The 26,808-nt window shown below is 38.3% G+C and overlaps 1 protein-coding gene across 1 annotated transcript in view; it reads right to left on the bottom strand.

The window, feature by feature from the left end:
* The window catches only part of LOC139733261 (rab GTPase-activating protein 1-like), a 97,592-nt gene that overhangs the window by 50,562 nt on the left and 20,222 nt on the right, over positions 1–26,808 (bottom strand). Inside the window, exons 6-10 of the mRNA XM_071644103.1 lie at positions 25,903–25,969; positions 22,201–22,309; positions 20,797–20,972; positions 17,466–17,619; positions 16,143–16,387 (exon numbers count right to left, since the gene is read on the bottom strand). Coding sequence (XP_071500204.1) covers positions 16,143–16,387; positions 17,466–17,619; positions 20,797–20,972; positions 22,201–22,309; positions 25,903–25,969 — 751 coding nt within the window. The remainder of the gene's footprint in view (positions 1–16,142; positions 16,388–17,465; positions 17,620–20,796; positions 20,973–22,200; positions 22,310–25,902; positions 25,970–26,808) is intronic.

Genomic DNA, 26,808 nt, shown 5'->3' with positions numbered 1-26,808 from the left:
AGAAGAGATTGAGCTGTATAACATAACTGTATACTGTAAAAGTGGAAATTTTCGCGGTGTTGACATTTTCGCGCATTTCGCGCAACCAGAAACTAGCACGAAAATAAAAGCCCGCGAATATTTTTGCTTGCAATATGTTCCTGTGCATGACGTCTTGATTCCGCGGAATTAAAAACACGCGAAACTCTTCTGACCCGGCCAAGTGCGAAAAATTAGTCGCGCCAAAATATCCACTTTTACAGTACATGTACCAATACCTCAATACCCCCCCCCCCCCCTTCCCCCACCCCATTGTGATAAAGCCCTGTTCTGGTTTTCAGCCAACGATATGTGGAAGCTTTGCTTGTACGCAAAACAATCAACAACATGAAGACACAAATAATCAGTGTCTGATGTTAAAGGCTGAGGGAACAATGATGTCGATGTCCTGCACAAATTCATTGAATATTATCTGTATTTGAAACATTGTATATAACCATGTTTGTGTTAACAGTCATGTGAGATTTGCAGTGTATAGTATTATGTATTCACACGATACTTTATCAATGCGTATAAATATATATATGAAAGAAATGTAATACAGATTTTGATAGACATATTAAAATTATTGATGTGCTGAAATCGAGTGAATATACTTGAGTTATATCTGTCCTTATTTGTAGATGATGTATATATTGTACAGCTAAGATAATGGAAACTATAGCTCCGGTCAGACAATGTGAAATTTCGCATAATTTCTCTTCCCCGTATTTTGCTTCTTGCAGTCTTGACAGTCTGATAACAAACTTCTTGAAACTTTCGAGCAAAACTTCCTGCTTACTTTTGGGAAGTTTTTCACTTCTCGAAAAGTCCATGTGCACATAGTCTTGATCAGTGTGGCCATGCACGGCTAAAACTTCGAGATGTTTGTCACGTACAATGTAATTAGATCCATGTCGTGTACTTTACGCACATTATTTTGCTCCCTGTTGTGTGTTTGAACTTTTGATATTCAAAGAGGGCATACAGTTTTTGCCTATTAATATGTGGAACATATGCATGCTAGAGATCGACACTACCAGGAGTTTCATGTTCACACTATGTGTGTAGTTTTGTCAGTAGTGTAATCACATGCTCAAACGACAAAAAGTTAACTACGCACAATTTCACAAAATCTGACCAGGGTTATTCTGTCACGTACTGCACTTGAAAGATATAAATGTACATTCTAAAACTGCCAAAATGTGCAACTTTCCTCTTTGTATGGACTCAGCTTAACATATATATCGAAAACCATGCTTTAAATTGCAAGTGTATAACATTCTTCATTCATGAATACAATCATAATGTACATCTGCATGTGCTGAGATACAATGAACAACAAAACAACTACTATCCCACACATACACTGTAAGTATACAAACAGAAGGAAGACTTTAATACAGAAGAAACACCATATATTACTGTATCAATAATGAGAAAGAGTCCACAGAAAAATGCACCCTAACTTTAGAAAACACATAATATTTCAACAACAACAACACCATCACCCCCCCCCCCCCCAAACACCCATGTCTTTTTCATGGTACTACTACAATAGATACCTTCAAGACAATGGTGAAGAAGTGGGTACGATACAGTCAAACACTGGTCAAACAAACAAACAAACAAACAAACAAACAAACAAACAAACAAACAAGCTGACCATAATCATACAGTACACATGCACAGAGAGACAGACAGAGAGACAGGTCTGCAAATTACAAGACATTATGCAGACATGCACTATACATAGGACAGGGAACAATACCTCCACAGATTTGACTGAGAGAAAATGAATATTGTCTTGACCATGAAATAAGTGTAAGGTTACTGGAACATGATGGAATTTGTCAGACTATGTCGCTAGGGTGGTTGCCATGACATTTCACCCAAGTCTGATCTTGAGCTAGCATCTGTCCTCTCCTTCACCCCAAATTTTGTTAAAAAACTGACTAAATCTCCATCTTTTGAGCTCGAAAGCTGCCACAACCACCCATGGTGAGCTCCAAACTTTTCCCCCTCCTCTAAAGATGACTGGAGTCTTGGCGACAGATCCGTCTCCACGGCGACAGATCCGTCTCCACGGCAACCCAGCTAACATCATCATAGACATCATAAGGATGAGGAGATGGGGAAGGGGCGAGAATTAGACCCAGCATGAGATACTGGTGACAACATTCCTCACCCTCTTGTATTGCACATGAGGCACTCATCTCACAGTCATCTCACCATTTTAAAGGCATGTCATAGCTTTGGTTGAGATGGAGGATTCAGATTTTAACTTTTTATGAGATAATGAGATACCACCTATGAAATGTTAACGAAGATACAATTCTTAGAGGTATTCAAAGTTTATTATTAATGAAAATTGATTTGAAATGGCTGAGATATCAATAAACAAAGTAAAACAAATTGGTCTAAATATAAGGAAGGTCCCAACCTTTATTAGGACCTCTTTGTTTTCTGGATATCTCACCCATTTCAAAACCAATTTCAAGAATTGTATGCTCTTTCCTATTTCATAAGAGGTTTCTGAACATCTCACAAAAAAGTAGGAAACCTGAAGCCCCATCTCAACCAAAACCATACCATCCCTTTAAAGTGCAATGCTACATAATTTTCACATTTACTTTCATGTGGAGAATCATGGAGATTTCCCTGAAAGGAGGATGCAACATGAGAAAGTTATGGAAATTGAAGTCTCAACTAGTTAAAGAAGATTTATAAGTAATGCTGGTCATAACCACATAAATGTATTTGTGTGCCAAATAGCTGAAGTAATGATGTCATCACATTGCTAGTCTCCAATTGACTCACTGAAAGATATTCACAGAATTTCTTTTCTTTTCTTGTTAATTATACAAAGCGAAACTAGCAAGAATGTTCTGTGTCTTTTGCATAAAGCAATGGCAGTATTATGGTAGTATCGCAACACTCTGGCAATAACTTTGTAGGTGGGAAGTTTTTTTTTCAAATCCTAAGGAGTGATTTGAGGCTCATGACATCATCATTTGTAAAATTCAATATATGATTACAACCAACTGAACTTTTTTTTGGAAAAAATTCAGTTTCATCTCAAGCATGTACACTTTTTTACTTTTGTCTAGTTCTAGTGAATCTTGAACCATTCTATTTGCCTGATATTTCTCTAGGCCTATTCACACACATACACACACAAATATATTTTTCTTTAATCGATTTTGCAACATCATGCAAAATTAAATAATTCATGTGTGTGGACACAAAAATTTCTCACACTGTTATGATATGCACTAATATGCATCACAATATGAAAAAAAAAAATCAGTCCACCCTCATTTTCTTTAAAACTCTTACAATGAATAATTTGCCTCATGCAGTGTGTGCGTGAATAGCACCTGAATAAGAAAAAAAAAAATCTTTGTAATATTTTATGATGCAACTCCCCATATAAAGTGTGGGGGTGTACTGTAGATGTCTAGAGTCCTGCTCTGGTTATTGTTTAGGTAGGCACAGTTCAGAGCTCAAATGTTCTTTGCTTACAGCCAAGGGATTTACCTCTTATTGTTTTCTTTCCTTTTCTTCTTAGCTATGAGTAAAACAGTGGCAAATAAGTAGATTTTTGCATCACAATCCAAAAAGGGATAATTCCACTTTAATCATGTCATTACATTGTGCTACAGGCATGGAAATACCAGCTGTTTAACACTCGTTTAAGGGTCATTGGGATTTACTGAACAGAATATCAGTAGCATGAGCATCACACAATCTACTCACTGTACATTAGCATACAGACAGCCACACAATTTCACTTCACTTCTTGATTTATTATTCTATACCAGTTAATGTGACTCTTGGCAGATCAAATTATCATCAAGCAACACGTATATCCACCAAGCAACTGCTTACAACAGTATTAATGGAATTGTATTCATTTTCAAAGTTTGGTTAAGAATATATCTATGTACTGTAAAACGAGGAATTTTGGCATGCATTTTAATTTCGTGAATTTCGCGAGCGCGAAAATTCGCGAAATCAAAATGTACGCGAAAGTTCTTGTCTACACTATATGCATCGAATGCCAGCAGCAGTTCGCAAAAATTTCATGTCACACAAAAGGCCATCGGCTCCAATTCGCGAAAAAATTCATGCCGCGAATATATAATGTTTTACAGTATACTGCTGTTTTCATTTGTTTATCAACTGATTACTCTGTTGTTCACATCATATTATTGCTATTAACATATCTTTTGAAATAAATGCAGGAAAGTATCTGTAAACAAATAAACAGACAAACAAACAAACAAACAAATTGATATATTTGTTTATCTGTCACTCGTTTTGTCCGTCATTCTATCCACACTACTTGTAGCTTGTAAGATCTATATACGTAATACAAAACTTGAAAGAAAACTTGCCCCAAATCAATCATATTCTTCAGAGACAAACACAACTGACATAAAACAACTGACAACTTATCAAAGAATTAATCATACCAGTCTCTAAACACATGGGTCAGATACAACAAACACAGGTCTCCCAAGTTCAGGCAAATAACCAGCGCTGGACAAAGAAATAGAAGGGACCACTTTCGGTCGAACTTTCGTCGCCCTCTGCGTTCTGGGATGCGATCGGGTATTTGGACACAGTTGTGGCTATTTGATCTCCCCCCAGTCAAGTATAGCAATACCATGGATACATCATCAACAGGACTTATTGGTGGAGGTTTGTTCCTCTGACCTACATTCAGCCATGGATAAATGGTCATGATGTCACAAGATGAGACAGGTGGGGCATGAGATTTCGTAACGTACATTCTTTGATAAATTCCCTGCTTAACCCACAGAAGACCAGTCCAGAGTATACTTGGGCAGGTGTCTATGGGAAACGTCTGTTGTAGCAAAATCAATCCGTCCTCAATGGGTTAAAGGAAGAAACCTTCATTGATAATAACGTCACAAGTACTCTCAAGTATTGTGTTAGCATTACAAAAATATAGATCTCATCCCATTTCTTTTCAAGGTTAGGGATGAGGTACATCATTATCGACACATTTGCTTTCTTTAAATTCATTCCATTTTCTCTGAAAGCACAAAATATTTTCCTATTGGCTTCAAAACACAAAAATGTCCATTAAAATATCCTGAATGGAGGAGTGATAGAAAACTCAATATCTACTAGAAACGACTTAGGCTGCACTTATTTACTTTGATGGAGGGAAATGTGTCAATCTGTTGCAATTACTGAAAATTTAGACAAAATCAAAAATAGCTTTTAACTAATTGTAAATCAAGCACATGCAGTCCAATGGATGGATATGGGCAAAATCAGAATAAAGACCTGTATCATAGATGGAATGAGGCAACAGAAAAGACCGCTTATGCCTGAACATAATATCACGTACCATCTCACGTGTTAGCTAAAGCTCGTAAAATTGTCTTGGTTGTGGTCATGTTACCAGGATATCTCCCTTTGATTTGTGAGACTTCTCACGTGCAATGCATGAAAAACAACAAAAAACTGACTGACACAAAATTGACTTTATACTATTGGCTTCCTTGGTATCCAAAGATGTAGAAAAACACTGTCCTTAACCCATTGAGGACAGGCTGATTATGCTATCACCAGCAATTCCCATAGACACTTGCCCAAGTATACTAGGGACATGTCCTTGAAGGAGTATATTGAAGGAGAAGAGAAGAGTACTTCCGATAGAAAAACATGAAATTAAAGACATTTTATGACCAACAAAAATGCAAAGTGAAGTCACTACAGAGGACCAAAGGTTAGCCGACTTTATCAATGACATTGAGACTCTCATAGTATTGTTTTGAGTAATTGCAGATCACTGTGAACTTCTTCTCACCTTGTTAGCACCCCAGTCTGGCTCAGCAAAGATAGTGTTTATAATCAATGATCAACTAATCAATTACTAACGGTAGCTTCAACCATACATAAATGTCCTGAAATATGTGATGAACCTTGAATTCCAAAATAAATTTATAGTATATACTTTGATATTGCTTTAAGATATCATGTGATTTCAAGTCATTTTAACTCAAATTCTAAGAAACATGGACAATATACCTTGTGAAGTAATGTTTGGCACTGTACTACAGAAGGACATCATTTTTAGCTTCAAATGTCTATTCAGGTGGCTCTCACAGAATGGCAAATACTGGTACATGTAACTGCATTTTCCTTATACATTGTCAGATATTCCGGCGAACCGCAACCCCGCCCCCCCTCCCCACCCCCAGATGTGACAATGTACCTTAATATTCCATGATTCCAAAGTTGACAAAAATGGACTACAAATATTATTGTAATTAAAGAAAAATCTCATGCCTCATATCAACTTATTGCCAGTGTTAACTTATTACTACCTGTGAAGATACATGTAGGTGTGAATATTCCCCCCCCCCACCCGCCCCCGTCCATCAAGGGTACAAATGTATATTACGGTTGCTAATTTCAACACCTCCCCTTCAGCAGTCTGTAATAGCGTAAATTAAAGGCTTTTCTTTTCCCCAAAAAATGAATGCATATTCATGAAATCAAGCTCCACACACAGAAAAAGACTAGAGAGGGGCCGTCAAAGGCGGCAGACCCACGCCTTGTACAAAGTCGGGGTAAACATAATGTGCATTCGGTCATCTACCAGAATTCGGTCACTTAATTGCCAGTGTGCTTTATCACCAGCCAGTGAGTTCTACCAAAGATCGTACACTGAAGTGTACGATCTTTGGGTCTACAGTCACATCACACGCAAATCACATCATTTCACATACGGTAACACTCATTCACAGCAGGAAAGTCCTTTAGTCTCCTCCAAAAATCCATCGAAAATCCCAAATACCACCGTCAAAAGTGCAGAATCAGAACTTTTCCAAACGCGCGCGAATTAAGTCCAGTTTTACGAGTATAATTATTGTCTACGCGAAGGGTCGCCGAAAAAGCGCTAAAAATCAAGAAATATGCCGTTTTCTTGCGGGATATTTTGCTCATAGCAAGCCGAGAGTGTGATGATATCAAAGGTCGTACGAGTGTATGATCTTTGATGGTATCCACAAAAGCGCAAAAGAAAAATAAAATTTTCGTACTCCCTAGGCAATTACCCCTATGCCTATGATTAGTGTCTACGGAAATTATTCAATGCAAGGGTTGAATGCAAATGTCTACTGCACCAGTATTCGGTCACCAACGAGCGCCGCAACGTCCCCGATGCAATTTTGCACCAACAGTGTACAGCGCGATGCATTATCAGCGGCCTTGCACACGCATTGACATTGAGCGTGCATATCGTGCAGTGTAACTGACCGAGCAAATGCTCCCCCAATGAAAAAAACAATCAATGTTAATTTGAAAAATCATCAAAATACGGGCCAGTTTGTGACGACGGAGAACGAACTTTCATAAATCTAGAAGGACATAGTCCCTCAAATAGGCCTAAACGTAAATTTCGGAATTCTTACGAACATTTGAGCAGCGAAGTCGGATCGTTTGGGAGTTTATGTATTCGTATGGTAGCGGAAAATCGCAAAGTGAGAAACGGGAAATTTTCGGAGTGGTCACTATATCATGGGGTCAAAACTTCAAGGTCACACAGAATTTGCAAGGGTCAACCGATTATCACCAAAATCTAATCAATTCTTTCCTGCCATTATCCAAACATCCCCTGAACATTTCGTGCAAATCCATTCACCCGTTCTCTTGTTATCTTGTACACAAACAAACAAACAAACAAACAAACAAACAGACAAAAAACAAACAAACAAACAAACAAACAAACAAACATACGGAACCCTTTACATAACCCCCTGCCGATTTTCATCGGCGTGGGTAAAAAAGTCTGAAAACATCAGGCTATGACTGGTTAGGGTGACACGCCATACATTGGTGGGTGACGCCAGCTAAATGGGAGACGGAGGGACGGCGACTGGTATGAGGCACGTTTGATAGGACTCCCTCAAGGGATAGCTTGGATTAGTAGGAGCTGCTCAATATGGATGGCGGAGCTTGGGCTGCATCTGTTTTCTCCTCAATGCTGGATGGCACACCTTACTTGTTTTGATGGCAAGTCGTCTCTCATTTGGTCAAAATTCATCATCGAACAGAAGCCCTGGGGGTTTTCCTCACGTTCCATCATCTCTTTAAACATGCATCCTAAACTCCAAAGTGACACACATCAAAAAGGGCTATGGTAAACACAACCTATTTGTGTTTGGGCGATCCTGAGCCCCCCCCCCCCCCCCCCCCCCCAAGGGGAAAAAAAAATCAGTGTCAGTGAGAATATTTTGCTTGAACTACCACTTCAGTGAAGGAAAAAGAGATGTTTGCATACGACAGCATTCTACAAGATACCGCACACTGGATGTTAGAGGAGCTGCTAAGAGAGCTAAAACTAGTCAATATCTTGGTTGCGTAAATATTTATCCTGATGAAATCAAACACCTGTTGTTATTTGCTATTGATTTCTTAAGTGAATTATGAGTTGAACTTAAGAGAATGTTAATTTTTACCCGAAAAATGAAGAGTGACTACAACTGAGATCAAAATAAATCAGAATCAAAATGTCATGATTGTTGCCATAGTAACAGTTACTTAAACACACACTTAAAAGCCTACATTGCCTTCCATACCCATAAAAATAGAAAATCCCCACAAACTTATGCAATGGTATACTATTATATTTGCTGTTAAATAAAAATGTACACTGTATAACAATTGAAAATGACGATCTATTCACCTCCTTACATGTAGATGCAAGAATTGATATGCCTGTTTTAATGTCTTCTTTTCAACATTTATTTCTGATTGTCAGGGAAGTACAAAGTGTGTTGTGTGTCTTTTAAACAAGTTCTGCAAATTCATATCTTGTGAAAGTAAGTACCACTGTTCCGGCACGTGATCGCATCCCTGACACGAGTTGGCAAAGGAAGAGTTAAGATAAATTCTCCGCCCGATGTAGCACCTTCTGAGAAAATAAGAGCGAGCTTTGAACTCTTGACTGTGAAAAGGAACCCGTTGAACTTCGTGATATTATGATTTGGATCATGAACACATGTGAGGGGGTCAAAGTTCTTGGCCAAACCCATACCGACCCTGGGAGAAACAAGAAGCTGATTTGCACGTACACAAGGCTGGGTATGACCTTTCACCCCAGACAGACCCCCCAAAGAAGTTGTGAATGATGTATTTTTCAGTTCCATTAAATTTGCAAACATGCTCATTTCAATCCTTCAACGCTCCTGACTAAAATTTTATGTGTGGAAGAAATCCCCATAAATTCAGGTGGATTATGTAATTTCAGTCAATCATATGAGTGTTTAGGATGCTCTGAGCTCTAAGATTTCAAGAAAGGGTCATGCACTACGACATAGTATTAAGATGTTTATAACTCACAACAGCTCAATCTCACATGTCCATTGCATTTTGTTCTTTTTTTTTTCATTTGGACATATTTCTTACAGATAGATTGACACTTTTCTTTTAAATTTGCACTTTTATCCAGAGAGAAAAAAAAGAAGAGAGAATTTAAAGTCATTTTCTCTGCATCTCAAACTGATTCAAATTATCTGTTTAAGAGTCAGAAAAATGCTGCAGGAAAAAAAACTTCAAGTAAATTTTCACTATATATGTATATCAGCAGAGCACTTACATTTCTGCACTATGCGTTTATCCTGCATACTTTGTAGAAAAAATGCAGATAAACTTTTCGATTGATTTTTTGTCAGCATTCTTGCTAACCACCTTCTTTATTTTGTACGCAATCATAACATGTCTGCTGGGGAAACATTTAGGAAGCCTATTATATTCAATGGTGTGATTAGAGACAAATTTCTCCAGTGTCTACAGAAATAAGAGTGATTTCTGATCTTTAAAGCATTCAGACAATCTCACATTACCACCACCAGGTGCTGTGGTAAGCAAAATAAATACATGAATGAATACAAAAACCTAAAGAAGAGAATTAGGACACCACTTTCTACGAAGGCTGAACGGAGGCGTGAAAAAGTCTGCAAAGTGGAAATTTCCAAGTTTACATTAGGCTCGCAACCCAGAACGTGATGGATCTCCTAACATTACGAGCCACCTCCAAAAGTAAGGGGGTAGCGTGACAATGCACGTGATCACCTTTATACCACATCAAATGGTAACAATGGCACCAAGATTGAGGAGGATGACTGTAAGACTCGGAAAAGACAGAGAGAGTCAAAATATCAGCGATGCAGTGATCGAGTATACGGTGTTTGGCATCCTCATTGCCATAAAAACAGATAACTCTGTCACAGTAAAGATGAAGAGACGAATTACAGGACTGAATAAATTCTATGAATGATGGGGATGAAAAAAAAAAAGGTGATTGCGGATTACAATGAGAGCACATTGCTTGATATTTGATTCAGCAATTAAAACAAAGGACAAAAACAAGAAACATGCAAAGAATCATACAAATATCTTTGAAATTATCATAATACCATTGTAATGAACTATACGCCATATATTTTGCGAATCTAATTTTTTTGCGAATCAGGACTTCCCGATGACTCTGCGAGTGGTTAAATTCACAATTTTGGAGTACAGGTCACTGAGCAGAGAAATGTATGCATACACATCACATTCATGTCAGGATCAGAGTCAAATTTTTCATGTGTTTTTAAATTCGCGAATAGCACCTGACTAGCAAAATTAACACAAATAAAAACTTAACGAAATATTTGGCATATACAGTAATAGACAAAATACTGCAAATGTTCTATTAAATAGTCATAGGTAATATCATGATTCTACTCCACCATGGCTATAACAAAATTTTCGGCTGTTCACACTCCTCTTTAGCTTTAATATGGCCAATTCTCGACTTTGTTTGTGGATTCAGGAATAGACATCTTTATTGTGGTATTTTGAGCACCGTTCAGGTCGTATCTAAATCTGACAATCTGTGATGATGAGTGGGTGGCGGAAGCAGCTAAACTTGGTAACAATTAGCATTGATGACAGATGGGAATAAAGTACTCCAAAGGTGAACCAGACTCAGCTTAAACAAAAAGATGCGGACATTTCCCATCTTACAGCCTCCTTCATCCAGAAAGAAACTAAAAAAAGAATTCTTTATCTTGGAGGTTTGAGGTTTGAACATGGTGTAGCCTGTTACAAAGTGGGGGATTTATCAATCTAAATGAATGACTGCTGCACAAGTAATGACAGACATTCAACGTAAGAAGGTACTTTAAGAGGTTGACAAATATGCATGTTTTCAACCAGACTAGAGAGGATTTTTTTTTCCCATCATAGAATTACTCACTCCCACCCCTGCAGCTTTTTCTTGTTGTTGTTGTTGTTGTTGTTTTTTGATCAATGGACTATCACGTAAAGACAAGTGACATTACTGTTCACTATAATCCATTTTCCACTTCTGTTGCTAGCTCTAGGGCCATTGATGTAATCAGCAATGAAACCATTCAAGGGAAATTTCATTCTGACGTTATGTTGCTTTGTATGAAAATGGAAGAATTACAGGCTGATGTAGATCAGTGAAACTTGAGAAAATAATCAGACACATGCATGTAAGCACGTCATCAAGTTCTTACGAAGGCTGTATTTTCATTTTTTTTTTAATGCACAAAAACTCTTGTATTTTGAGTCAAAAAAATGAGAGGGTGAAAGTAAAGTGTACTCATACTTCTAGGTTAAAATGTTTACTTCCATGCAAAAACATTTAGGGACTCATACAGATTTCTCCTCTTTATACAGGGAAGGGACAGAGGCTCCAGAGAGAATAAGAAAAACTATAAATATGAATGAAACACTTCAAAAATAAGTTGTTTGCTGATTGCAGGCATGTTGAGTGCTATCCAAATATCTCCTGCAGCAATATTTAGCTATCGCCACTATATGACGCAATGCCAACATTATTATTCTCTTTATGGTATACAGATTGTCAGACCTGATCCCCCCCCCCCCCCCAAAAAAAAAAAAAAAAGAAGAAGAAGAAGAAGAAGAAGAAGAAGAAGAAGAAGAAGAAGAAGAAGAAGAAGGAGAAAGATATGATGGACAAACATCAAGAATACAAACTTGTATCTGAAGAAAGATTTATTCATCATTGGTAATCTTGAGGAAAAAGAAACTTGTTTACTGCGCTAGAAACATATAACAAACATTGTATACATGACAGGCACATCATAATATGGCTTTTGGGATGAATTGGGGCAATATCTTTTTATATCAAATGGTCTCCATGAATACAGGTCGGTGACTGGTCATAACACAATCACTTGATTAATGCATGAGGATAAAATTGTTAAGCTGCGAGCAGTGATGTCAAGTCAGGTAATATAATTCCACAAATTGATTTGACTGCCAATGGGGTTAAAATGAATTGACTTACATTCATGTAGACCATATTATAACAAATTGCCTTGTCTATTGTTGGGATCCACTTGGCAGTCCCTTGGGAGGTACATTTTCCCCCTGAAGCAATATTTTACCTCAGCACTGCACACTTTTGGACAAATATTATCTCTTGGGGAAAATAAATAACTCACATGGGGATGTCAAGTGTTATATTTCACCTCCAAAAAGGCAATGTCTGTATGATATCCTCCACTCAAATGCATACCTGTTAATGACAATTTATCATAATTCATATCATACTCTCTTTTTAAGAACAGAAAAGAAGGAATGAGAGTGAAGCGGTATTACGGTTTCCTTCTACAGTACAGCAGTGTGTGAGACATGAATGATGATATTATATGGTACGCGGCTGTTTCTTCTCCTATTTGAGCTGCTATCACACCCAATTCTGTATATAAACAATGGAAAAATGATGAGAGGACGTTGATTGAAGAGGCGGGCACGTGTAGTAATTCGGCACTGTCTGAAACGAATTCTGACCGACATAATGCCCGATATGAAACCTTTATTCTCAGTCTACAGCAGGGTTCACCTGATATGGGGCTGAGAGGACCCTGTTTGTTTTCTCTCTTATAGCTTAGACGGAGGCCATCTGATGGGAGGGTATTCTGGGAAAAGCAAACAGGTTTCCTGATGAAAGATTGCCAGCTCCCCTTCTCAAATCCACTTTTCTCTCACTTTTTCTTTTTTAACCCTCTGCACATCCCTCCCACTCAATTTTCTGACTTCACCCTGATTCTCCCCACCCCCATCATCTTCCGTTTGTACTTCCTGTCAAATATCCGATCACTCTCTTCGACTGCACTTTCATTTTGTCATCTTCTGCGGCAGAATCCTTCCATTCAACTTTTTCCACCCTCGCTCCCTCATCTTCTTTTGCTAAATATAGGCACCATTATTAATCATCCATTCTCATCACAGCCTTTCAAGCAACTCTCTTAATCAATTGGTCCATTTCTATTTCTGAATCCTCAGACTTTCCCTCTCCCTCCCCACTCTCTATCTCACATTACATTTCTAATAAAAACACGCATTCCGTTATTCCTCCCTAAACTTTCCTCCTCGTGCCAACTCAACTGCTCCACACTGTATTAATTATCTCCCTTTCAGGTTTCCCCCTTCTGACTCACTTCTAAACTTGCTTTTCCTTCCCCCCCCCCATAACACTGTAGCAAGTTATCTTCAATCTATTTCACAATGATTCCATCTTTCTTACGATCTCCCCTCATATCTTTCGTAGTATCTCTCACTGTATGTGGGTGTCTGTGCCTACGTCAGTAAGTAAGGAAGTTACCATCTCAATTACTAGTTTCATACCCTTAAATGGACTGGCCTTCAAGTCATATAAAACATACTCAAATAATTTTTGGCTTTCCTATTGATGGGGAAATTAAAGAATGCTAAGAAATGCCAGCTTGACATTCTCGATGACTAATTAGTTGTACTTGACGAGGGAGAATTCCTCTACAAACTTTTTTGCCCCCTTCCATTTGGAATTTGCACATAATTTGCTTATGATAGATTTAGATGGAGTTTATTTATTTCAGTGGAGATTTTCAAAACACACATAATATTTCTGTGTGTGTGTGTGTGTGTGTGTATGTGTATATGATGAAACCATATACACGTAGTCTTCCTCTATGGACCTCTGAATTAAAGTTGAGTAGAACCCTCCTCCCCCCCCCCCAAAAAAAAAAAAATAAAATAAAATAAAATAAAATAAAATGAATAAAAAATGCAGGATTGAGTAAAGCAAGTCGCTTTACACTGAGATACAAAATCTTTTGAATCATAAAATCATATCTTTATCACATACTTCCATGTGATATCATTTATAGGTGTGAGATCAGCGTAAGACATGTAGTGCCCTCTATCTTGAAGGTGAACACACATACACACACACAAAAGGTGCAGAAGAATTGGCAAAAACTGGTCACAAGGTGGCTCACATCCATCCTAACAAACTGCACTCATGAATTCAGCACAGCTGATTGTAAAAAAAATCATCAAGAATACTTTTTTTTATGGTTTTCATTTTGTGTGTGTGTGTGTGCGTGTGTGTGTGTGTGTGTGTGTGTGTGTGTGTGTGTGTGTGTGTGTGTGTGTGTGTGTGTGTGCATGTGTGTAAAGCTCTACAACTTGATATCAACTTCATTTCAAGCTAACTAAAATCAAATAATTCTTAAACAATCATGTTCTTCAAAAGGATACATGAATAATGCTACATATAACAGCACTCTGGGAAAGGCAGATAATGACGTCTTTTTTTCTCAGCAAAGAGAGTGAACTTACAACTACATATGAAAAATGAACCAAGCTAATCATATTTTTCATCATTGTCCCAATTATACTTATGCCCTTCTTTAATTTTGTAGGGATCCTGAAATTTCATTGAGTGCCATCACTTACAAATAAAACCCCCCAATGTTTTTATGATAACTTTTGTTTCAATGATATGTAACATACGTAGCACTGTGGTCTTATATGGTACTGAGTAATAAATTATTACCCTGGTAATTGCAGAGCCCCATAAAAGTTCTAGAAGCAAATAACATTTCACAAACAACCAGCTTGATTTTGATCTTTGCACTTGGTCAATGTACAATTTCTGACGCTGCCAAACACACTAATGACCAAAATCAACAGAACACTGTTTAAATGCACCAAAACACACACACACCAGCATGCATGATATACAAATGGTATAAATTTTACATGACATAAAATATGTATAAATCTAGATTGTACTTGCACAGCTTCTTGTTTTATATCTTTAAAAGAAAACTGCATTTTGATGCACCTTTAACTACATTTTGTCAACCATTTCTCTGCACAGGTCAGGTATGGCATATTCTCCATGATTTCTACTCAGCGATGAGTCTCCCTGTAGCTGCAAAGTTACAAACTACCCTACAAAAATGCAGAAACAGCATCAACTTCCACAGTATGTCTTGTTGAGGAGTAATACCAAAAGTGATTTGTCACCTTGGGGCTTGAATCTCAACTCTGAACCACAAATCAGAAGTGATGAAATATTACGTGATACCTTGACTTTGAGACCTCAAGAATGACTGAAGTCATGTATTGATTTAGAACTTGCAAACATGCATACATGAAGCAACCTATGAGAGAGAGAGGCACCAAATGACAATCGTGACACAAGAGCCGCGGTCACACGGGCAAAAGATTGTGAAGTTTAAGATCGCGATCATTAAGATCTCGAAGTTTTGCCAGTGTGACCGTAAACTTCTCATGAAGCTTCCCAACTCAGGACATTTACCCACCCCTGCCAATCTTCTCAATCTTATGCCAGTGTGAAAGCTAGAAACTGAAACTTTGTGAAATTTGTCAGGTGACCAGTCCACCACCTGTTTTTGGGCAGTGCCTGCGAAGTGCACAGTCATTGTGATGTAGTGTGTGCATTGTTACATCACAATCACCAGCTGTCAGACAGCTCACTCTATCTTCTTCCTTGTGCATGCGCAATAATGACCAAAACTTCTCAATCCAAAAAGTGAAAAGTTTGGCTATCAGTGAGAATGGAAGACCAAAGACCGTGAAGACTTCGTGATCTTAAACTTCTCCATCTCTTGTAAGTGTGACCGCGGCTACTGTCTGGACTCATTATATAACCCCTCAAAATTTACACTACCCTGATGCCAATGGACATGCACCATTCAACACTCACGATGGTAGAGAATTCTTGCATGTTGAGTGCTACTTACCTTTGTGATGAGGAGACGATACTCTTCTAGCAGGTTCTCGCTCTCATGTACCCCGGCCAGGAGCTGCCACACCTCGCCCCGAAGGGCCTCGGGGACCCCCTTGCGGACGTAGCTCTTGAGTTGCTTGGGGCGCACACTGAGGTTAACCCTCCACTTGGCTAGGAGTTCCCCCCAGCCCAGGAGGATGGATTCCTCACAGTCCTTGCCAACGCTGCCTGAGCCACTCTGCAGGGGCTCATCATCATCTGGTGGGACGGGAAAATGATGAGAGATAATAACACACAGGTGTACTGGATGTCACTGCTGATAATGACTCTATCTTGACCTCTCTTCTCTAGTCTATTTTACACTCTACCTCCTCCATCAGATTCAACCTGAAGGGTCTGTCATTGCCTTGTGAGGAAGGTCAAATACAAAGGGATGATTCAAGATGGTAAAGGCAGTGGTATGAAGGGGCAGGTATAATCCCTTCTGGTCTTGAAACCTGGCATCAGTTCTTTAACATTGTATTTTGTATAAATGTTATCTGATTTCTGCAGAAGCGACACATGCTATTTTCATAGCTAATCTTTACCCACTTTTCCTGTGGTAACTTTTCATCACAGAACAGTCCCAGATTGGATTTTGTACGCATCAAAGATTGATCACATACCAACAATTTTCAGGGGCGCTTTTGAAAAACACTCTTCCTGTAATGTTCCCAAGTGAAAAGAGATTGTATAAGTTCATTGTAAGAAGACCCATTTTAAGGCATTATGCAGAAAGAAAACTTCACACCTTGATATTCATGAAGAGAGTAATAGTTCTCTCTAATAAGTGCCAGCACTTTTTATTAACTTTAAAAATTGAAAATATAATTTAATACTAAATACATAAATAATATTTAAAATATAATTTTGGACCAGACTAATATGTGCAACATTTCTGCTCAAATTCCTTATAGATTACAGCCACCCCCAAACAATATGCATTCATAGAATATCCTTATTTCTTTTAGAATGCCTAGGGTGTCTTCCAGTTACCATAGGCTTTCATGGTGGTTCCAAACTCATCAGGTACAGTTGTATGATGCTTACACAGGTAGTATGAGAAGAATGAATCCTACTTACCTTGCACAGTCACATAACACTGCAACATACAAACACATCTACCCATATGTGCACATACTGTTCATTTTTTTTTTTTCAGGAACCTTTATTTCTGACTCCATGTAACAAAAATGACATTTACAAAATCATTTTTGAATGTAGTAACAATACAAACAAAACACTTGGCATTTTTTCTTTTTTGACAATGCAATTTTTTTATTAACTAATTACTCACCACTCTCTTCTTCCAGCATTGAGCTGAGACTATCCGGTGTGCGGACTTGGTTGATGCTGGACTGGCGGATGGGAAGATGTCTCCTCTCCCGCTGGGTGTCACTCTCCAGACTCAGGACTCGATAGGCCACATCATTCTCGAGAGTCGTCTCTATCTGTGAAACACAATGAAGACGAGGAAGGATGCTTGTAATTACTGGGTCCTGAGGCATCTTTCTCGTGGTTTCATCATCACCATAGCAACCTGAGTGCAGCGCACTAGATTATGTTCTCATTTAGTTAAGTTTCAGTTTTGAAAGTCTCAAGGCGAAGGAAATGGGAACTTACATCTGTGTGTCTTGAGTTGGTTTGATTGCAGAGGAGAGCCAGAGGGTACTGGTATCTTACCGTTTCCCAGCTCTCTCAAAAACATTTTCAGCTTGATAGACAATCAGCACACAATATAATTTACACCATTATAATTTACATAAAAGCACTTCATCATTCACCGTGATTTCCTCTTGTAATATCCTAGTACTCTTCCTTGGAAAATTCTGCTCAAAATATACAAGACTCACTAGCTAGTATTGGGTAATCTGGATATGAAGTGATATAATGACAAGAAATACTCATAGCTGTCAATATACTCACACAAACAACACAGCTGTTACTGAAACCTGCCTACATTCATAGTGTTGTAGTTAGTCAAAGTCTAAAAACAAGCATTCCCGCTTGTCCATTCTCAGTGCCAGTGATGTTGATATTCTCTGGAATATTGTCATTCCAACGACTTCTGCTAAATCCAACTAGAGCACGTTTCTGACATCAGAGCATTCGTTGCACTCTTTGTAATGAAATATTCCACGCATACACAATATTCAAGTAGACAGCACTGCTTCGAATGATTATTGGAAATGTTCCTGACACTGAAAAACATCTGCTGATGTTTCCAACTTAAATTGCCAAGGCAGTGTTATCTGGACCCTGGATAAATCACTCAATATATCAGGGTATGGTGGATGCTAACATTTTACTGCACAAATCCCTTTGACGTGAAACGACAATCATAATCCCACCAAAGGATTTCCAACATGTCATAATAACAGCTCAATCCATATCTGTCCTCACAAACATATTCAGATCATCAACTGATGTGATATACACAAGCTTGTACATGTATACTGCCATGTCATATCAGAAGCTACAACATTGGAAATATACCAGCACTGAATGTAATATGAACCAACACTCAAAGGGTGATGAAGCCTATAGAAGCACTCTACAAAACTCCTGGTAGCATCATATTACCAATGGGAGAACTTAATCATCCTGTCATCTTAGGTCATTTTGTACAGCATAGCATGCTTGATTTCACCACTGTTCAAAGAATGTGGCTTAACTCTAAAAGTACATGATGGAAAAAAGAAGCAGCAATTACAGAGATATTGGCATCAATTAACTTTGATTCACAACAATGAATCACAGAAAAGTGCTACCTAGTATATTATGAGCTACATGTAGTTATCCACAATGTGCTATCACAATGAAAAATATCTTTTTTAATCTTTTGTTTTGGGAGATGTCCTTCAAGGTGAAACAACACAACAAGAGACCCGCGGGTCTAGCGCTCACCTGAGTATCGCAAGTTCACTTTTCACGCAGTCACTAATCTAAATTATTCACAGCTCTACCAAAATTTGACCAGGCATTCTCAAGTAGAAGATGAAAATGTACAATAAGGGCCCAATTTTTTAAAGATTCCTTAATTTGGGGGGATTGGGGCCCCCTGGGGCCCTCTGGGTGGGGCATGGTGCCCATTTTGATAAATTGAGATCCTGACCCCCTAGGGATGCTACCTGCCAAGTTTGACAAAAATCCATCATGAGGTTTTCAGGAAGAAGATGAAAATGTACAATTCAGGCCCCCATTTGGACCCTTCCAACCACCCCTCCCCCCCCCCCCCTACCCAAGAGGGGCACCCCTGGATCTCCTATGAACAAACTTGAAACTACAGTCATTAATGTACTCACTCATAGTATTATCTCAGCTCTATAACTTCTGATTCTAGAGAAGATTTATAAAGATTCCTTCATTTGGGGGGTTTGGGACCCCTGGGGGCCCCCTGGGTGGGGCATGGTGCCCATTTTAACAAATTGAGATCCTAACCCCCTAGGGATGCTACCTGCCAAGTTTGGTGAAAATGGGTGATGGGGTTCTCAAGAAGAAGATAAAAATGTACAATTTAGGCCCCATTAGGACCCCTCCTCACCCCCTCCCCTGGGTCCCAAGGGGGGCACCCCTGATTCTGCCATGAACAAACTTGAAACTACAGTAATCAATGTACTAACTCATAGTATTAACTTAGCTCTATCACTTCTGGTTCTAGAGAAGAAGATTTTTGTGGATTCCTTAATTTTGGGGGGTTTGGGCCCCCTGGGGGCCCCCTGGGTGGGGCATGGTGCCCATTTTAACAAATTGAGTTCCTAACCCCCTAGGGATGCTATCTGCCAAGTTTGGTGAAAATGGGTTATGGGGTTCTCAAGAAGAAGATGAAAATGTACAATTTAGGCCCCATTAGAACCCTTCCCCACCCCCCTCCCCTGGGTCCCAAGGGGGGCACCCCTGATTCTGCCATGAACAAACTTGAAACTACAGTCATCAATGTACTAACTCATAGTATTAACTTAGCTCTATCACTTCTGGTTCTAGAGAAGAAGATTTTTACAGATTCCTTAATTTTTGGGGGGTTTGGGCCCCCCTGGGGGCCCCCTGGGGGCCCCCTGGGTGGGGCATGGTGCCCATTTTTACAAATTCAGTTCCTAACCCCCTAGGGATGCTACCAGCCAAGTTTGATGAAAATCGGTCTTGGGGTTTTCAAGAAGAAGATGAAAATGTAAAAAGTTTACGCACGACGCACGACGGACGACGCACGACGGACGACGGACGACGGACGACGGACGACGCACGACGCACGACGGACGCCGGACGAAGGGCGATCGCAATAGCTCACTTGAGCCTTTGGCTCAGGTGAGCTAAAAATGCTCCTGCGACAATTGGTCAGGTCTTATTTTCTCCAAGGACTTAGGGTTAGGGTTAGGGTTATGGTTGTGATAGGGCTTTACGTTTAGCTTTATGTGAAGATTAGGATTAGGGTCAGGGTTATGTTTGTGCGTAGAAATTATGTTGGGCTTAGCGTACAGATATTTCATGGGAGCAATTGTTGCAGGAGCAAATGTCATGGAACTATCCTTCAGAGATTAAACCCTTACGTTATGTCTCTTTCCATATGAAGAGTAAAATATCAATAATCAGACTGTCAAACTGTCAGAAGGCAAGGGGGCAAGTCAATTTACCTCTTCGAGGAGCAAGCTGAAGTTCTCCTGTAGGGGCTTCTTGGTCGTGATCTTGTTGTACCAGAATTTTTCTGATGCAGCAAAAATACGCACTTTGGTCTCGATGACAAACCGGACGGGCTCTTGGATGCCCAAAATGACCAGATCAACAGCGATGGTCATAAACATACCCTTTTCTGCGAAGGACAGTATGACAGATGAAATGAATTACACATTTATCATGCAGATCTACCGAATTGCAAACTTCTCTTTGCCATGAAAAAACATTATGTCCAATTAGATTGAGTTTATCATTTTTTTTCTAAGAGTTCATGGTGACCAATCTATCATGAGGTATACAGAATTAATTGCGTTGGACCAGAGAAAGCAGAGTGATAATCAAAATGTCCAAAACAATCATGTTGGGTTTTACGTTAGTTTAAAGGGTGTGTACAGTCCTGGTCGAGGTGAGGATTTAGCTTTTAACATTTTGTGAGATATTCAGAAACCACTGTTAGAGACGTCAAAGAGCATGCAATTCTAAGGGGTATCAAAAGTTTATTTGATGAAAATTGGTTTTGAAATGGCTGAGATATCCCAAAACAAGGTGAAACAACGAGATCCTAATAAAAGGCGTGGCCCGTCGCCTTTTATCATTGCCACTTTTTGGGATATCTCAGCCATTTGAAAACCAATTTTCATCAAATACATGTAAATGTTGAATCCTTCTTAAAATTACATGCTCTTTCATATTTCATCAGAGGTTTCTCATTATCTCACTTAGGAATGTTCAAAACATGAATCCCCACCTCAACCAGTACTGTACAGTCCCTTTAAACATACACAAGATAAGCACAGATTGACAAGGTTTAAATCCTTGGTTTCTATCTGGCAATATTTATATGCAACTTTCTTTTAAAAAACAGCTACACTTACACTTTGTAAGTTTTTCATTCTTTAAAGATTACTGATGGCAACGCCTTCTAATCATTATCATCAATGTCTTCATCAATACATCATTATTGCCATCATGGTCAAATCTTGAACAGTAACATCATGTTAGAGCCACTGTCAACTTCATCACCTCTCTTCCTTCCTCTACATCATCATCAACATCACTTCATCATAATCCTCATCATGATCATCATCACATTACACCACATCATTTCATCATCACCATCATCATTATCACCACATCATCATCACCACCATCATCATCATCATCATCATCATCATCATCATCATTATTATCATCATCATCATCATCATCATCATCATCATCATCATCATCATCATCAATGTTATCATCATTCCCATCATCATCGCAACATTTAATCCTTATCATCATCGTCATCATCATCACTTTCATTGTCATTATTGTCATCATTGTAAACAAGCATCACAATAGCAAAGTTTTATTCTCACCCAAGCCAGGAGGAGATTCCGTGTTCAACACCTCTAGCTCTGGGAGGTTTGGTTCCCACCGACACACCACTGTGTAATTCCGACAGTCATAGTTCTTCTCCATGTTTACCTGCAACCAAATATGTACAAGAATGGAAAGCCGTGAGGTAAAATTTTGCTAAAAATCTATTTTGCAGTCAATGCACCCACCACTCTCACAGAATGTCTTGAGTGTACTTAATTCAACATGACATTGATCAACAGGAAGTGAATACTATCTCTGAAAATAACAAGTAAAAATGTTTCTAATTTGGTCAAATTTACAATTCAAACATCACACTGATGAATTAATCTATATCACCAAAGTCCAAATAAAATACAGGACTTATTGTGCTTCAAATTGAGGAGACAGAAATTGTTTATACCTTTGACGTTATGTTCACTTGGACTATTTAGTCAACTACATTCCTGGCTCATATTGTTTTAAAACTGACCGGGTAATTCTACAATCATGTTTCTGTTGCTCTCTGTCAGAAAGACTTCTTGAATAGGATCACTACCAGCAAGCATCATAAAATGTATGCTGGCATTAAAGGGTCACATCAAGGTTCATGATTCCAATCTCTTGTCACCTGTCAAACATATTATGTCCATCAATTTGATTTTATTGACAGGTGTGAGATTTCTATTGAGGAAGAAGAGACAGTCCCTGTCTTGGCATATTCTGTCATCTAATTACAGTATAAAATTACTGCACCATGGCAACATCACTACACACAGCGTTCAGCACAAGTGGCTTAATTTCCAGAGAGCATTATATTCTGTGTTACGGTAAACTGGAATCTGGAATGAGTCCTAGTGTTTTTGTTTAGTTTTCCTGGCAACTATATGAACCTCACATCATAGAAAAAAATCCAGTAGCAAACTACGGTTACTTGTATATCTCACTAAATCTTTTTGACATACTCCTAAGCCTTGGCTTTCGCGTTCACTTGATAAAACCCAAGCATGTACATAAAGCAAAACAACATTTTTGCAGTTCCATGAACATTTCAATGTTTTTACTAGTAAACTTACTTGAACAAATGTTTATCGATCACAAAATTCAGTGAATATGAAATGCTTGTAGAAAAATAAAAGGGATAATTACATTCTAACGAATAGGATATAAGCCACTAATTTTGATCTTTAATTAATTCTATTTGTTTTATTTTTATTCTCATTAAGTGTTTGCTGTTCGTCTGGAGGTTCTGTTGAATGGAATTGTTACATGCAGCTTTATCAGCTCAATATGGAGATCTCTTGTAATCTGAAGGCAGCTACTGTAGCATTCCTTTAACATAGAAATTACACAGGTATTGGTATGACTTGTACAGTGGCTACTGTGCCTAGATGCTAAACTGAGATGATCTGATGAAGCAGAGTTCATTGACAGTTTCCTCAATCACAATATCTACAGAACACTACGTCTAGGCCAGCTATATTTTGTGTGTACAGTTGGAGTATGTTCTACCTCGAGACAGGACTAAACTTTTTAGCTCATATTGCAATCTGACTGATTATATCTAAATACAGATATAGCAGAGTCCAATACGCACCTTCATACCCTTGCAATGAAGGAATTTCATCGTGCAATGACAATGCATGTGATACATGTGAGAGAAAAGCAGAGTCAGATAAAGACTGAATCGCTAATGACCCAAGAAACATATCTTTCATTTTTGACAGACAGACACATTCTCAGGGTAGGGTAATGAGTAATTAACACATACAACGTATAGCAGGGTATAATAACAGAAACTAATTCTACCATCAGGAATACAGAACTGAAATCCAGGAAAGGTAATTGGGAATGTCTTGCTCTTTTTTCTCTCTCTTTAAAAAAAAAAAAAAAAAAAAAAAAAAAACCTTTTCATAGTAATTCCAGCACTAGAAACATTGTAGGATGGTCTTATTAAAAAAAAGTGCCGCAACATGAATACATCATGAAGCTCCTTGTATACATGTGTATACACCATATACATGTAAATAAACTGCTGTTGCTATGAAATTCTCTGTAAATAACCGAATACTACATATTACGTACTGGCTTTGACACCACCGCTAATGCTTAAAAATAATGGCTAATACCTTTGGTAATACTTGGAGAACAAGGACACACAGCAGGTGGCAAGAAGTAGCTATTCACAGCACTTAGGCATATAATTAAGAATTGACCATACAGCTACGACTGTTGGCTCTATACTGGACCTTCTAAACATCTCCGTCATCTGCTCTAAAATTATTTTCTGTATTTAGGATTAGCCACATCAACAACGGATGTTGACTTTGAAGTGATATTTTCTCTCATGGCCATTAAGTATACATTTTCCTCATTGCAATATTAATTTATATTCACATTATGAATCTCTCCTCTGATGTGTTTAATACCAGATACTAAATACTGATGGATGAGTATACAAAAAACAGACACTGCAAACAGGTTATGATGACTACAGGATGTAAAGAGATAAATTTCCCACAAGTCAAGAATGCCACAGAAGATAGACATGCATTCAATAATTGGCAGAAAACAACAACATCGGTTCTGGTAGTACAGACAGTCATCATAACTTGGTGTGAACCAAACAAACAATTCATGGCATAGGGGCACTTGTCCTCCTTGATGAGAAAACTACAGAAAGGACTAGTAACAGATATATGGATTGCATTTTAGGGCCAAAAGGGGGTACTGAGACAGAGCACTGCATACTATAATGTTACTTGAGGAAATGAAAGACGAGATTGTTATATAGCAGCATGACAGGACAATGCAGAGAGTTACAAGCTACCAGGTTAAGCAGGTTACAAGCTATCGTTTGAGCAACAATTTCCATTTCTACGGAATCTCTAAATCTCACTGTTGAAATTTATGCTGTAATGCTTGAAACCTTTACTATTAGAATCAGTATTACTTTCACTTTTAGAATTAGTATCACTTTGACATTGCTCTAAATGGTACTCATTACTTATGCACATCCTGGTAAAGAAATATGACTTCGTGTGTAAACTTCCTCACTTGCATATTATTTCATCAAAGTCATTTAAGTTAACAGCTACAGTGCAATTCCATCCACCTACAGACACCATGGTCTACTTTCAAGCAAAAGCATCAATATACATCTGTGAAAATATACATGCAGGCTTAATCATCATCCAGATAAATAGACTTTCTAAATACTTGTACGTAAAATCATTTTTTGACAATGGTTCTTACATTCAAAATATTCAGATGCATCACAGTCTATAATATGGAATAGCATATTCATTAATTTCTTTGAAAATATATCCTTCAGAAGTAAAGAAAAGTTCCCCCAGCAATCAAATTTGTTTCCATAAGAACTGACTAAATATGTTACAGGAATAACATGGGAATTGAGGTAATTCCTGCATTCTCTAGATAATGTTATCAAGCAAAATTCACATCAATTTCCAAAAAATCCCTGAGCATCACATCAGTTTAAAGTGACTGAGATATTCCATCGTACACAAAAATGGGCTAATCATATGATTATCACAGTTTGATATAAACAGACCTTTGTTTTCTACATTGCATTTATAGACATTACTATATGTATGTATGCTTAATATGATCCTGGGAAAGAATTGATAATGTCAAGCCAAAAGATTGAATAAAAGAGTCTGTAATCTGAGTTCAGAGAAACATTCTAAGCATGTACTCACAGCATCCAGTAAATACATTTCTCTATCAGGGACTTCTCTTCCAGGACAAATCAGGACACCAAAACATCTGAAAGAAAGGAAAATAGAAGATGGATGACTGTAAAATCTGTATAATACATATCTTGCAAGCAAACATTCGGAACAATCTTGTTGCATGGTCTTGATCTAGTGTTTCATTGCCTGAAGTACAAGTTAGCACAGTTGCCCCTGCACATACAAACATAAACTGACTATTATGTACGGATATGATATAAAGTGCTAAGTTCTCAAGATGAAAGTATCCACTACTTAAGTGAGAATTTCTAAAACCATTATTTATTTTGTTAGAATAGTAAAACACATTAAAACGTGACAAAATGTTACAAACGTTCAGTAATGACGTGTGCGAAAGTAAGCAATGGCATATTAATGCCTTCCAATTCCTGAGAAGTTTTGCTTGAAATGCTCCTTTTAAAGTACTCATCCAGTCATCAAATACTACATTATGTACTGGACTTGCAGGTCTTACTAGGCCCCTACTAGACTGATGTGTGGACTGGACTACATATCATGCAATAACTAGCCCTTTCTGTGGCTGGGATTAAACCCAATGCCATAAAGTTTTAAATTGTCTGAGTTCTTACAAATCTATATGACTGCTCTGTCTCTAGTTTTACAGGCAAATCACACAGTTAGTTTCCAGGGTGATTCGTAGAAATGCACTAGAAATAAGAAATTATGATTTAACTTAGTTTCATCATGGGCACACTGGCTATTTTCTATCCTTTCAATGACAACAGTGAGTGATACCAGGGGCGGATCTAGCTTTTTATGAAGGGGGGAGTTTGGGGCGGTATGCGAGGGAGCGTAGTAGCGACCGAGCCTGAGCGAGCGGAGCGAGCGAGGGGGGGGGGGGGGGAGGGTGTG

The sequence above is a fragment of the Diadema antillarum genome, unplaced genomic scaffold (genome assembly GCF_040938485.1).
Source record: "Diadema antillarum isolate AM-2024a unplaced genomic scaffold, OU_Dant_1.0 scf00000024, whole genome shotgun sequence".
In the NCBI taxonomy this organism is placed as follows: domain Eukaryota; kingdom Metazoa; phylum Echinodermata; class Echinoidea; order Diadematoida; family Diadematidae; genus Diadema; species Diadema antillarum.
The sequence above is the reverse complement of the archived record's forward strand: the minus strand, read 5'-3'. Positions and strand labels throughout refer to the sequence as shown.